This window comes from Ostrinia nubilalis, chromosome 12, assembly GCF_963855985.1.
Source record: "Ostrinia nubilalis chromosome 12, ilOstNubi1.1, whole genome shotgun sequence".
Lineage (NCBI taxonomy): Eukaryota > Metazoa > Arthropoda > Insecta > Lepidoptera > Crambidae > Ostrinia > Ostrinia nubilalis.
Window position 1 is genome coordinate 12,474,462 of NC_087099.1, and position 14,769 is coordinate 12,489,230.

The following is a 14,769-nucleotide window of genomic DNA, read 5'->3' on the forward strand; positions in this document are numbered from 1 at the left end:
ACGTCACATTTTCAAAATCCGCGCGGAAAATCGCTCCTAGCGGAAGAGCGCACTTTGTTCTTGAATATTTCAGTCATTTTTAAAGATATCAAAAAAGTAAAAATACAGTATTCATTCTAATTTTTTGTAGTATTTTTTGGCATCTTCAACAAAAATTGTGCGCCATGTCCATTAGTTTATGTATCATCGATACCTACTCGAGTGAATATGTTTCTTAGCTATGAACTTTCTTAGCTATTATTACTTACCGAGATGCAGGTCGTTGCAAACTCAGTTGTAAGAAAAAATACAACAACTCATAAACCCGCTCTTTTCCATAGACGTTGGTACAAACAACCAAACAATGCTGGATGACCCGTTATACATCGGACTTCGTGAGAAGCGCGTGCGCGGCGCGGAGTACGACGAGTTCGTTGAAGAGTTCATGCAGGCGGTCGTGCGCCGCTTTGGACAGAACTGCCTGATCCAGTTCGAGGACTTCGGCAATGCCAACGCCTTCAGGCTGCTGGAGAAGTACCGTGGCAAGTGAGTAACCTTCAAAGTTTTTTTTGTGTAATCGGAGACTTGTTTCTCAGGATGATCAGAAAAGATTCGTAGTCCCGTGGTCTTCTGTAACTTATGTTTGTTTTTATATTTTAGTTGTAAGAATTGTATCTAAATTCGTGTTTTGTTACAGATACTGCACATTCAACGATGACATCCAGGGTACCGCGTCAGTGGCAGTTGCTGGTCTGCTGGCCAGTCTCAGGGTTACCGGCAAGAAGCTGTCCGAAAACACCATCGTTTTCCAGGGAGCAGGAGAGGTAAGAGTCAAATCTATAAGGATATCATCCCTCTACCCACCAAAGTACTTGGACTTATAAAAAAGAGAATAAGGACTCACCAATATTCTCAATCCACAGGCGTCTCTCGGTATCGCCGAATTGTGCGTGATGGCAATGAAGGCTGAAGGCACACCTGAGGCCGACGCGCGTGGACGTATCTTCATGGTGGACTCCAAGGGGCTGATCGTCAAGAACCGTCCCGAGGGAGGACTCAACGAGCACAAGGATAAGTTCGCGAAGGAGCAAGCACCCGTGCGCACTCTGGAAGAGGTCGTCGACCAGGTCAAGCCATCAGTGCTTATTGGTAAGTTTCCTATGAAATTAATTCTAGGTCAGATTTACAGTGTAGTTTCGTAGTAGTAGTAGTAGTAGAAGAAGAATAGGACCACTCTCTCATGTGGATGTCGTGGAGGCGTATTAACGTCATTAAGGTCTCTCCAACCCATATGTTCAGCGTGGGGAATGTAGGCTAAATTACTAGCTCCATCTGCCGATGATGATGGTCTAGTGGTACTAGAAACAGTTAATTTCCCAAATAACTTCCACGTATTTCTTCTTTTACTATAAAAGAGCAATGTTTATCATTTAGTGTCTTGGCATGGATATTTGTAATTTGTCTGGTATTTCAAATAAAGCCTTTTCTGTGCTACAAAATTAAACAGCTGCTAACGTAACTTCTACATTATAGGTGCCGCGGCCATCGGTGGTGCTTTCACGAGCTCCATCCTGCGCAAGATGGGCCAGTTCAACGACCGGCCCGTCATCTTCGCGCTGTCCAACCCCACCAGCAAGGCCGAGTGCACCGCCGAGGAGGCCTACAGCAATACTGATGTATGTATAATACAGAAAATTTCACAGCTCTTATTTTAAGCTGCTCCACAGTCAATCGGCTGTGACCACAATCACACTTGATGTCAAAGTTAGAAATACCTAAGACATAGGAATTGAATCAATTGATTCCACCAGAAAACCCATTTGAGACCCATTTAGTTCAAGGCAGTTTACCGTGTACAGTATCAATTCTCTAATCACACACACTACCATGTCGATTAAAGATAATCAGACCTATGTAGACTTAAGATCCAATGAAATCATTAGAATTTTTATCCTGTCTGATGCTTCTCACGCCATGCATTGCTTACCTACCGAGTTTGCTTAAAGCTACAGCTTGTACCTTGACACAACAATCTCGTATTAAGCTGAAAATTGTATCTTGCTGTTAATATATTACACGCAGCTACTACGCAAAACTGTATATCACTAACCTTGTGTTTCATCTCAGGACCGCGCGATCTTCGCATCAGGCTCGCCATTCCCCGACTACCGCACCAAAGACGGGCGCGTGCTGCGGCCCGGGCAGGGCAACAACGCCTATATCTTCCCCGGGCTCGCCCTCGGCATCATTTGTGCTGGCATCGTCGATATTTCTGATGACTTCATGCTGCTGGCTGCTGAGGTAATTTTCTTTATATTTTTGAGAAAAACGGTGGATATCTGCAGGCTTAAAAACTAATAAGCACGTTACGGAGCTGGTAAGATGGCAATGTAAAAAGAACACAGAACTTAAAGTACCTACATATTGGACTTCACCTTCGATTACATAGGTAGTACTACTATTTTTTATGCCTGAAAGAAAAGCATGTGTGCTTTTCAGGAAAAAAACATAACATTATAACTATGTCTGAGAGTCCTCCGCCTGGACATGAGCTCGCCTGGCCTACATGGAAATCTGAGCCCCGATTACGGTAACTTTTAACGTTTCTGTTCCGGGGATTCTTGGATAGCTCAAACTTGGAGTGCAAGTGTGGTTTTGTTCCCCAGCCGACGAAGCACATGATGTTAATGAAGGCTACTGACAACGCCACTCTTGTGGCGGAGTTTTGGGCTGACGCTGTGTAGGTTTGTTGTCGACATGACAAGAAGAAGATAGTTCAACGTCAAGGATACCTCAATACCAACCTCTTATGGATGACATCGCAGGAGTCGGTCTCAGTTTAAAATGATATCGTAATTATCATATTCAATTATTCATGTTTTCAGGCGTTGTCAGACATCGTGTCACAGACAGACTTGGACAAGGGAAGCTTATACCCACCTCTAGAGGAGATCCAGAACTGCTCCGTGAAAATCGCCAAAAAGATCGTCGAACACGCATACCAAATCGGTGAGATATTCTTCGTACAAATATATTCATCAACGCAAACAAAGACTTAAGAATTAAGGATTTTTTAAAGGAAAATATTGTTATCTCCATACTCAATATTTAATGAAGCTGTTAACGATTTTTTCGAGTTAGCCTGATACTGGATATTGTGTCTTACAAGAACGAGATAAAGGCTCAAATGGCATTTCTAGTTTCCACTCTGACCATGAAAAACCACTCGCCTTAATGGCTTGTTGTTCTGAATCATACGGTATAACCAACGGTGGTATACTGATCTATTAAGTTTATTAGCATGATGTCAAATGAACCGCAAAGTTGCCATTAAGTATGGTTGTTATTGCCATGACTCGATCTTGATTATGGGTTTTGTTTACATACGATACCTACATAAGTTTTTGATTTAAGTGTCGCTTATGACTGTCCCAAGTAAATCTTTGAATTATTATTATAAACAAGTCTTGCTAACCTCTCGTGGTATTGGCTCTGTGCACGATTACAGCGCCAACTAGCGTCCACAACTTTGTGGGCTCTGTCACATTGACATTTAGGTCGTATTTTTGTGAAAAAATATCAAAATGAAAACATAACAAATATTTTCGACTAATAAATTGTTGCGATACCACGATTTGGGTGGAAAAAAGGTTTTGAAATCATTTTGGTCATTCAAATCAAATGAGGTAAGTCCAAAAAGTGTGTTTAATTTTGATTGTGTCAAGGTTTGTTTATTTCATTTATAGTTGTAGTTTTACAGTAAAACAAAAAGAAAAAGCTACTTTAACGGTTTCATTATATAACAGTAAATATATTTAAATGTTCCTGTATCGCTAGTAATAAATTAAATATCGTTTTCAGATCGAAATGAGTATTGTTTTGAAGACCGGGTGTGTGAGTGTTACAATATCAAATTCCAACCACAAACCGTATTTAAAGGAAAGTTGTTGGTATTGGCTGGACAAGTCCGAGATGTAGAAGAATTAAGAACAAAACAAGGGCAGAGTTCAATAATTCACGCTCTCATCATAAGGCAAACATCTGTGCACTGAGGTGCACAACAACTACTGTGACTCATTTTTGTACTACCACGTTGTATAGTCTAGTTATTTCCAAATTGTAAACGGCTATTAAACCAGCCCTATCGAAATACAGTCCACTCTTTTATTTAAGTTCCCAGTAGGACCCTTTTCATGCGATTAATTAATGATATGGGTATTTCTTCGGAGGCAAAATTTTCGATGTCTTTGGGTATAGTTCAGTAACTAACTAACAAAATGGCATGCAATATTTTTTTTCCTATAGCTTAGCTATAGCCCTATCTGGCGCAAATTACATTTTTGACATAATTGCTGTCTTTATACAAATTAAAAATATTTGAAGTGTGATTCTCTGATTCATATGGTGTGTCCGTTAGCCATTTTCCGGAACAAAATGGTTGATGTAGCATTTTCCTTTTGATATATCAATATAAATTAAAATTATTTCGAAAGCTAATGAGTTGTCCTTCTACAAAAAAAATGTGTAATAATTTTAATTAAGTTAGTTTGTTCGCAAAAAAATAAATAAGCAGTGTCCGGCATAAAATACTGATTCATATGGCGTGAGCTGTTCTTGATCATAACTGGTCAGGTTTTAATCATGAGAGTCTGGTTTCTGGCGTGGAGGCAAGCCCATCTTGCAACGGATGAGCTAGAAGGCAGACGTGGAGCTGGTTGGCTTAGAACCCGGTGTGACGAAGGCAAATACTTGATTCATCTGTGCTTGGTTCAGGTGGCATGCTGATTACAATGCCTACTTTATAAAATTATATTTTTGCTTTAAAAATCTAATCTGTCTTCCATGTGATGCTTTTGGGTTATAGATTCATGTAGAAAAATGACAACACTGTAGTTTGTATGTATGACGAGTTTTACTCGATTTCAGGCAAAAAACTGATTCATCTGTGCGTGATTCATATGGTCAGGGCCCTATATGAATCATAAAATAAATTAGTTTTTGATCTATCAAGCACCAAAAAGGTGTTTATTAGCTGAGAATGATATCCCAGACTGCATCTCACTTACTTCTCACCAGATGTGATTGCGGTTTTGTTATGAATAAAAAAAATCATCATCATTTTTATACTATGAATAATGTATGTTTAAACAGTAAATAAGTAGTATATCCGTTAAGCTAGGAACCATAACACAAGCATATGTGTTGCTTATTTTATGGCTAAATGGCGCTGTATGAAATTCATCATCATCATCATCATTTCAGCCATAGGACGTCCATTGCTGAACATAGGCCTCCCCCAATGCTTTCCATCTGTATGAAATTGCCCAACGATTATTCATTTTTATTATTATTTTAGCTACACTTATAGCGTCCATAGCACATAATAATACTGCTGAGCATAGGCCTCCAATGATTTCGAGATTAACTGATTGCCATTGCTACAACCTCTATAAGCTCATCTCACCTTCTTCATCTCTTTGGGTGGACGTCTTAACAACGATAGCTTGGATAAGTGATACAGCTGGGTAGAGCCATCTAAAATATCTTAGTGCCATAAGATGAAAGTCTACATCCAGTGTGTGTTATCAGTGATGACATATTGTTCTGAAAAGCGGCCTCTCACTATAGGCTTACGAACCACAAAATTGCATACCATACTATGGAGTGGACTATGCTTGGTTTTTTTATGCAATCGAATCTGAAATGAGGAAATCCATAAACGGTCTAAAGTCGCATGGTGGCATAGTCCGATGTTTTAGCAAGCTGAAGTGATAATGGGCAGGACACATAGTATGCAGAACTGATGGCCTAGATGACCATCCAATGGATAGCAAGTTTCTGGAGTGGAAGCCACGTGCCGGAAACCTCAGTGTAGAACGTTCACTCACAGGAAGGCGCTGGATGCAGTCCGCTACCAACTGGTCATTATTGAAATCATTGGGGTAGGCTTATGTTCAGTAGTGGATCTTATGGTTAAAATGATTATGATGATGACAAAATATTATGGATGTATACTAAAGTTTCAGAAAAATGTTTTTCACGATTTATTGTGGAATTCGTTGCATTTTTTTTCGTAATATTTTGATCTGATATTGTTTTCATAACAACTGATCTTTTTTTTTGTTATAATATGATTATTTTCTTAATATAGAGCCAATTGTACATAAAGATTTTGAATGTTTTTTCTATTTTTGATTAATATGTAACAAATTCTGATTCATATGGGCACAAAATATTTAAACGTCGATATCTTGAAAACTACTTTACAAAAACGAGTCCCTTATCCAAATATATGTTATTGGGTGTACCTATTTTCATATGAGTCTATTTTACAGACCTAAAATTGAATTTGAAATTTGTCCATATGAATCAGCCGAAGAATGCAATTTCGAAGAAGTGCCCATATTAAAATGTATTACACAGAGACAGAGCTTACATTATTTCTACTTTTGACCACCATGAGCGCTGCGATAGATTATGTTACCCCCACCTAGTACTTCGCACCCAGCGAATAAGCTAATTATGCTTGTTACGAGTGGGTTCACCACAATAGTCCAGCGACGCGACGGCGGGGTTCGAATCTGCGTACCTCGAATTTCTTTTTTTTTTCGACTGGAAAATGCATGAAACTGCATACTCACCCCTTTCATCGTTGGGCTATTGTCGATTCAATGGTTATTGTGACTTACCCAGTCTCGATGATTTAGTTTCAACGGGACACAATTTCAACGAGACACATTTTCAATCAGACACATTCCCACGTGGACACAGTTACAAACTGACACAATACAGTCAGTCGAATAAATGAAAGTGAAATGAAAAATATGAACATTAAAACAACTATATTTTATTACAATTAAAAACAAAATTAAACAGAAATAAGCATCTTCGCGTACTTTCCTTAAATCAATAAAATAGGTAACCTAAACATAACATAGACCAATCAATAAAATTTACCTTGGCTTTTATGAGGGGTTAGGAGGTCAGTTAAAATTCAGATTTCGTGACGTTTCCGCACATAGATATGGAAAGACTAGCGGCCGCCCGCGACTTCGTAGGCGTGGATCCCGTTTTATTACCCCCTTCATCTATCTTACGCGGTTTAGATTTTTTCATACAAATGTTTTTTCCCGCTAACTCTAATTTTGCAATATCCTGTTGTCTAAGCTTTAAGTTTACTAAGGTACCTGCATGCCAAATTTCAAGCGTCTAACTTAAGCGGTTTAGATTTTTCATACAAAAGGATTTTCCCGCTAATTCCCGTTCCCGTGGGTTACTCCTAAGTATACTACTAAGTATAACCTGCCCAGGAGTATGAAAAATAATTGTACCAAGTTTCGTTAAAATCCGTCAAGTAGTTTTTGTTTCTATAAGGAACATACAGACAGACAATAATTTTACTGATTGCATTTTTGGCATCAGTATCGATCACTAATCACTCCCTGGTAGTTATTTTGAAAATATATTTCATGTACAGAATTGACCTCTCTACAGATTTATTATAAGTATAGATAGTCTAACACCCAGACCGGTCACAGGAATGTAAATGCATCATTTCAATTTCTGCCTGGCCGAGAATCGAACCCAGGACCTCTCGGCATAGTAGTCCGTTCCGAACCACTACACCAAACGGCAGACGAATACATACCTACCCATGACATTTAACACATTTTTTTATTTTTTTCATTAAAACATTTAACTGATGATACAATAATTGATGTGTCCACGTGGGAATGTGTCTGATTGAAAATGTGTCCCGTTGAAATTGTGTCTCGTTGGAACCAAATCGTCTCGATCGCATATTCCGTGAAATGCTTGTCATAATATTAAGAGTTGGTATCCTCATTTGTTGTATTTCTACCTCAGGCAAAGCGTCAGTGCTGCCGCAGCCCCTGGACACGGAGAAGTTCATCCGCGCGCAAATGTACGACGTGCACTACGCCGGCGCCGTCCCGCCCGTCTACTCGTGGCCCGCCTCCACGGTGCGCGTCGACATGGTCTAACTACCCACCTCACGCTAACGCCCACTAATAAACGATTTTCAGATTTCGTCCATTTGCAACGACAGTGTGGCATCTCCAATTAGATTAACGTAGATGTCACAGTCGTCGCAAGAGCACGATTTGAATTTAAACACTGTTGTTCAGCAAAGTGGCGACGAGACGAGAAGAAAACTAATAGAATATCGTCATGCGAAGCTGTACGCTTTATCGGGCTTTCACACAAAATTGTCACACACAGCGGGACCGGAGCTGGGACGAAAAGAGAAAAAGTATTCGCTCCGCTTCGTTAGAAATAATCAACCTGCTATGCCGCCCGTCTCAGCACATCTTGTCGCGTCTCCAATTTAGTGAAAAGTGGTACTTTTACTCAATCCCCTAAAAAGCTGAAGTGAGACAGTGCAGATGTCTTGAAATCGTTTACTAGCACAGCCTGAAACAATACTCAAGTCCGTTATGGTCGTAAATCTTGGCTAATAGGTGTCGTTGTGTCTCTGTTCATAATTAATTTGAGCATTGTTTCAAGTTTCGGGCAGAACCTAAAGGACTATATTGTGGTGCCACGATCTTTGTTTGACCGTATTACAGATTGGCCAGTCACTTCAGCGATGAAAATTGATTACACAGTTCCAATGAAAAACAAAATCAAAGATCGTGAAACTACACTATGCGCAGCTGTGATTTACATAAACAAAGAAATTATGTGTATCGCAGTTTTGTAGAGGTGCATAATATCCGCTCTATACTCGTTAAATAAAAATATGCATGTTTTCCTGATATACCATGCGTCATGTTTCTCTCTACAACATTCGAAATATGCAGATATTAAATCGCAATTTCCCAGCGCGTAAAATACGTGTAAACACCAATTAATTTAAAAGGTGCACCAAATAACACTATGAATAAATTCATCTGTCATCTATTTCAATAAATGTTGTTAAAATTGATCGAGCTCACCTGGGCAATGTGACGTCACAAATTCCATTATAAATGTTTTCATCGTGTCACGTTAAAGCATTCTTATCTTGATATCGATCTAAAACATCTTGCTTCTTAGGAGTAATTTTAAATATTTATAATCATACATGTTCTTCATTCTAAAATCTGTTCAAAGCGCTTGAAATGATGTATTGGCCTGTATTAAGCAATGACCCTCAAGTATGAGTTTGAACCAGGATTTGAGCTTCATTACATAATACAAGCCTAGAGGAGAGATGGCGTGGGAGAATTTGTCGTCCATTCGATTAGGATTTACGCAATTAAAATTAAAAATTGTTGATAGATCGGATAGTTACTTCATGGGCGTAATAGATGTTGACGACAGTAAAATTATTTGTGCCCATTTTTTGTATATTACAGGGTGAAATTATTTATAGTACCTAACGTTATAGATGTAGTTACCATTTGTTTATTTATATGCCAGATGTACTTCAAAAATTAAAATTGAATAAGCTATTGTAAAAATATCGAATGTTGATCATTTTCAGAAAATATTACCGCATTTATTATAAGCTTGCACATGTATCTTACAATGTTTAGCCATTCCAAATCGTTATACCTATTTAATACTGCTACTTATGTTATTCCTAGAACGAGCATGTACACCTAGTGCTCGATTGCCTACTTCAAATGAATAATATTGTTTAAGTTAATATGAATATGTATGAGGTATTTTTATGAAAATTTTAATATATTTGATGCGAAGTCGTAGCTATTTGTCTTTTCTTTTCTTCATCATCTACACTTCCTTTACACACACACATACCACTTGCAATATTTTTTTACCAGAATAGATTACAATCATCACAATAATAAAGTCAAGACAGGTAACCCTATGAAGATTGTTAAAATGAGCAGTGTAAACACCGCTTACGTGGAGCCCGCAATGTCTTGGACCGCGGGTTTTTCACAAAATATAAAACTAAGCAAAAACATCAATAAAAATAGAACGTCAGAAAAACAAGTGAAAAGGAGAAATGTAACCTAACAAAAACAAATGAGTGGCGTCAGAATGATGACAAAAATAATGCCGTCTACAATAAAATTGCTGATTGATGTTAATATCGTCAAAGCAGGTCTTCAGGACTTATCAAAAAGAAATAGATCGAACGCTTCGTATAAAACAAATGAAAATACCACATAACGTTTCAGACCGACAGTCTTTATTTCGAATAATTATTTTATAAATACAAATTGAGAAGTACCGATTCACAACAAAATATTACCTAGATTACAATGTTCGACAAATAATTATCACTTATCACTTCATTACTGTACAAGTTTTCACAAGTCGCGGGCGGGCTCACCGCGACAGGGAGTGCGAGCGAGAGCGCGCGCCCGCGCCGGCGCCGTTGCAGCGCGCGCGGTCATTGCCTGCAAGCAACACGCCGTTATTGTAGTAGACATAGTGATAAAGCCAGGTTTACACCGCCAAGTCATGCGATAGACAAATTATACTATGTGTTAAGCTTCAGCCAAACTAACGCTTGTAAAGCCTGGTCCGTGAGCACGTAGAATTTTGTCCAATGACCCCAAGCTACCCAACCTTATATAATAATGTTGCTGTCGCGCTCGCACACTCACTGCGGGCGCCCGTCGCACAGTTGCGACAGCAATATAATTACGCGCGAGCGATAAGGATGGGTAGCTTGGGGTCATTGGACAAAATTCTACGTGCTCACGGACCAGGCTTTAGATCAGATCATAGGCCAATTACAGGACGTGTCATTGGCCTATGATCACGTCGGCGATGGCGATCTACACGCGTTGGTTTGGCTGAAGCTTAAACATTGCTACATGGCTTGTGCAGCGCGTGCGACGTATAAAACTGCGGGAATAGGAAGATCCGTCTCGCGCTCGCACGCTACATACCGATGTAAATGTACCTAATTCCCGTCAATAAAATTACCAATCAAACATGAGAACTTAAATTAAAAATGAGAATGTTAGAAACTTGCCACTTTACTGTACACATACATATTACAATACACATTTTGTTAATTTTCTTTATAAAATAACTTGCTATCTTTGAAATTCGACGAAAGAACTCGGCTTGTATAAACCTGGCCGAACAAAAGAGTAACAGCAGATGCCGTGAGCATTGGGACGGTTACCCTGACTTCTCAAGAATAACAATTTTGGAATAATTTGACTAAAAAGTGACCGTCTGGGAATTCTCGCGGCATTGCATTTATTTCCATTGACTGATAAACGATCAATATCTTTTGGGTAATATGTTATTGACAAAGCAATACTTCCACAAAATAATAATCTATATATATAAAAGAAAGTCGTGTTAGTTACTCCACTTATAACTCAAGAACGGCTGAACCGATTTAGCTGAAAATTGTCAGGGAGGTAGTTTAGAGCCAGGAGAAGGACATAGGATACTTTTTATCCCGTTCGGAATTTAAAAAAAAGTCTGCTTATTTATTGCCATTAAGGCGGAACAAAGTTCGCCGGGTCAGCTAGTTAGAAATATTCTTTATAAAAAAAAATTCGCCATTTAGTAAAAAGTGTCATAATATGTCAGTTGCCGGTAGTGCCGGGTTTTCATGATAATAACATTTATGACATTATTTTATAATAATTATAGCGAATGGTCATCGTTTTAAAAACTAAATTGGTGCCATTCGATGCCAATTAAAACGAATCGGAACTGTTATCGTATAAAATATTTCCTAAGATCATTTCATGCTCTACAAATTTTCTAATAGTTCTAAATGTCAATTAGAGCAAAATAAAATACCGGGAACGCATTACCGTGAAAATGTTGATCGTTTCATATACAACACATTCATTAAGTAAAATAACCTGTTCACCATTTTCTGCGTTTCACTTATGTTATTGAGAGCTTTCAGTAAATTGTGAAACAGTACAAATAAAGTATCAGAAGAAAAAAATACGAAAAGAAAGTCTATCTAAAATTCGTGTAACCTATATACCATAGGATAGAAAAATATATCAATATCAAACAATGTAAAAGAAACAAACAATGTTATCAACAGTGACAAATTACGACTGAAGCGAAAATCAAATGGCACACTGACAAAACAATATTAAATTGGTCAATCATGTCGCAATATGTATTGGGCAAGAGACAAAAAGCTTCAGAAGCAACTAACAGCAATAAGAGCCTGACCTAAGGAATGATGGCCTTGTAAACTGGTGTCCTATAACAAAATATTCGTATGTCAAACATTATTTTAATAACGACTATAAGTTCCCTAACATTGGTTACAAAATGTTAATCTTTTATTAAAAACTAATAATAATTAAGAGGTCAGTCTTCGTTAAATCTATTTATCTATTCTGTAACTCCCACGGCATTGGACTGCAGTACGGCTCGATTGACATTATTTTCATCTTCAGAGTGTTTGAACGCGACTCTAGTCATTCGAATGACGTGTCACAGCTTTATAATGGCCATTTAGTAAAAAAGTTACTAAATGTTATCTTTTTTTACCAATATGTTAGTATATGAGCCGTTTACGCGTCACAGTCGTGCCACTGACCTATATCGTCCACCCAGCGTGGCTGCCGCGCTAGGCAGGAGACTAGGAGTACGCATCGAGGCACTGGTGCGGCGGCAGCTTGTTAAGTAGACAGACACAACATCTTAATATGTTAGTAGTATACGAGCCGTTTACGCGTCACAGCCGTGCCACTGACCCATTATCATCTACCCAGCGTGGCTGACGCGCTAGGCGGGAGACTAGGAGTACGGACCGGGGCGCATGTTAGTAATATATGAGCCGTTAACGCGTCACAGCCGGGGCACTGACCTATCCAGCTAGCCTGGCTTGGCGTCGTGTATGCTACGCACCGAGGCGCTGGTGCGGCGGCAGCTTGTTAAGTAGAGACAGTTTATCTTATATGTTAGTAGTATACGAGCCTTTTACGCGTCACCGCCGTGCCACTGACCTATTATCATCTACCCAGCGTGGCTGACGCGCTAGGCGGGATACTAGGACTACGCATCGAGGCGCTATTCCGGTGGCAGCTTGCTGAAGAAGTTTTTTGACTAATGTTAGTAGTGTTTGCTATATAGGAGCCGTTCAAACGCGTCACAGCCGTGCCACTGACCTATTATCATCTACCCAGCGTGGCTGACGCGCTAGTCGGGAGACTAGGAGTACCCTTATGTCCAAAGGGTACTACAAGGTTCGAGACTATATTGATGACAAGGATGCGTGGTCAGTTCAGTCTGCACATATTTGATGTACTTAAATTTGACTATTCTTACCGTTAGATAATTCCTGGCAATAAGTGGTGACTGAGTTTGTTCCGGCGTTTCTTCTCAGCACTTGCCATATGTTTGTCTCGAAGCGCTGGTAGGGCCCAAAAGATAAGGAGACATGTAAAGTGCCCCATAAGGGCTACCTTTTCTTTTTTTATTATTTTCTATTGACGTTCATAAGTGCCACTTGTGGTCTAAACTGAATAAATATTTTTGATTTTGATTTTACACATCGGGGCTTTGGCGAAATAAAGATAGTTGAACTTTTTTTATCAACATGTTAGTAGTATATGAGCCGTTTACGTCTCACAGCTGTGGTACTGACACATCTACCTAGCCTTTTACCAATATGTTAGTAGTATACGAGCCGTTAACGCGTCACAGCCGGGGCAAGGACCTATCCAGCTAGCCTGGCTTGGCGTCGTGTATGCTACGCACCGAGGCGCTGTTCCAGTGGCAGCTTGTTGAAGCTGAACTTTTTTGTTAGTAGTATTTATTTATGGAGCCGTTCGAACGCGTCACAGCCGGGGCACTGACCTATCCAGCCAGCCTGTGGCCAGTGATTGCTACGCACCGAGGCGCTGTTCCAGTGACAGCTTGTTGAAGCTGAACTTTTTTGTTAGTAGTATTTATTTATGGAGCCGTTCGAGCGCGTCACAGCTGGGGCACTGACCTATCCAGCTAGCCTGGCTTGGCGTCGTGTATGCTACGCACCGAGGCGCTGGTGCAGCGGCATCTTGTTGATGAACTTTTTTGTTAGTAGTATTTACTTTATAGAGCCGTTCGAACGCGTCACAGCCGTGCCACTGACCTATTATCATCTACCCAGCGTGGCTGACGCGCTAGGCGGGAGACTAGGAGTTTGATCAACATGTTAGTAGTATACGAGCCGTTTACGCGTCACAGCCGGGGCACTGACCTATCCAGCTAGCCTGGCTTGGCGTCGTGTATGCTACGCACCGAGGCGCTGGTGCGGCGGCAGCTTGGCGAAGAAGGGGTGCGCGAGCGCGTCCCGCAGCGTGATGCGCTGCTGCGGCTCGTACTCCAGCATGCGGCCGATCAGCTCGAACAGCTGCCGGTGCTCCTCCGACGTGCTTTGCAGGTACCTCTGCGGAGACATTGGACAAATATATCAAATCCAGTCAGATAATAATAGCAACTGGCCCGTTAATATGGTTCCAGAGTGCGAATGCTACATCTAAGTTGTTATGCTTTATAAATCATCGAGAATAACTCATTAACATAACATCTTAATAATGAACATAACTAAATTATAGTCAAAAAATCAATCAATTTAATCAGGAATAGCCATAGCTATTCCTGATTAAATTGATTGATTTTTAAGCTGCATCTTAAACTAGGTCTCCAGCGCGTGTTTTGCCCTACACAATCAAAAAAAGCATGTCAACATTCAAAATTCTTTGTAGGAAATTTTATTGATAGTTGACATATTTTTGTTTATTGTGTAGGGCAAAACGCGCTGGAGACCCGGCTTTACTTTATTAAATACAACTTCGCTTTAGCAAATGTTTTTGTACATTCCTCAGGGTA

At 39.8% G+C, this 14,769-nt stretch overlaps 2 protein-coding genes across 8 annotated transcripts in view; one reads left to right on the forward strand and one right to left on the reverse strand.

The window, feature by feature from the left end:
* The window catches only part of LOC135076961 (NADP-dependent malic enzyme), a 49,626-nt gene extending 39,937 nt beyond the window's left edge, over positions 1-9,689 (forward strand). For both annotated transcript variants that reach the window (XM_063971491.1, XM_063971490.1), the window contains exons 6-12: positions 321-525; positions 677-803; positions 903-1,128; positions 1,513-1,655; positions 2,107-2,280; positions 2,865-2,988; positions 7,846-9,689. In XM_063971491.1, the coding sequence (XP_063827561.1) occupies positions 321-525; positions 677-803; positions 903-1,128; positions 1,513-1,655; positions 2,107-2,280; positions 2,865-2,988; positions 7,846-7,982 (1,136 nt within the window). In that variant the 3' untranslated portion in view covers positions 7,983-9,689. The remainder of the gene's footprint in view (positions 1-320; positions 526-676; positions 804-902; positions 1,129-1,512; positions 1,656-2,106; positions 2,281-2,864; positions 2,989-7,845) is intronic.
* A 430-nt stretch (positions 9,690-10,119) lies between these two features.
* The window catches only part of LOC135076963 (dual specificity protein kinase CLK2), a 61,471-nt gene continuing 56,821 nt past the window's right edge, over positions 10,120-14,769 (reverse strand). For 5 of the 6 annotated variants that reach the window (XM_063971496.1, XM_063971497.1, XM_063971494.1 and 2 more), the window contains 2 exons: positions 14,179-14,326; positions 10,120-10,352 (listed from right to left, as the gene is read on the reverse strand). In XM_063971496.1, the coding sequence (XP_063827566.1) occupies positions 10,282-10,352; positions 14,179-14,326 (219 nt within the window). In that variant the 3' untranslated portion in view covers positions 10,120-10,281. Of the gene's footprint in view, positions 10,353-12,120; positions 12,152-14,178; positions 14,327-14,769 lie in introns of all 6 variants that reach the window. The other variant, XM_063971493.1, reaches the window with a different exon arrangement.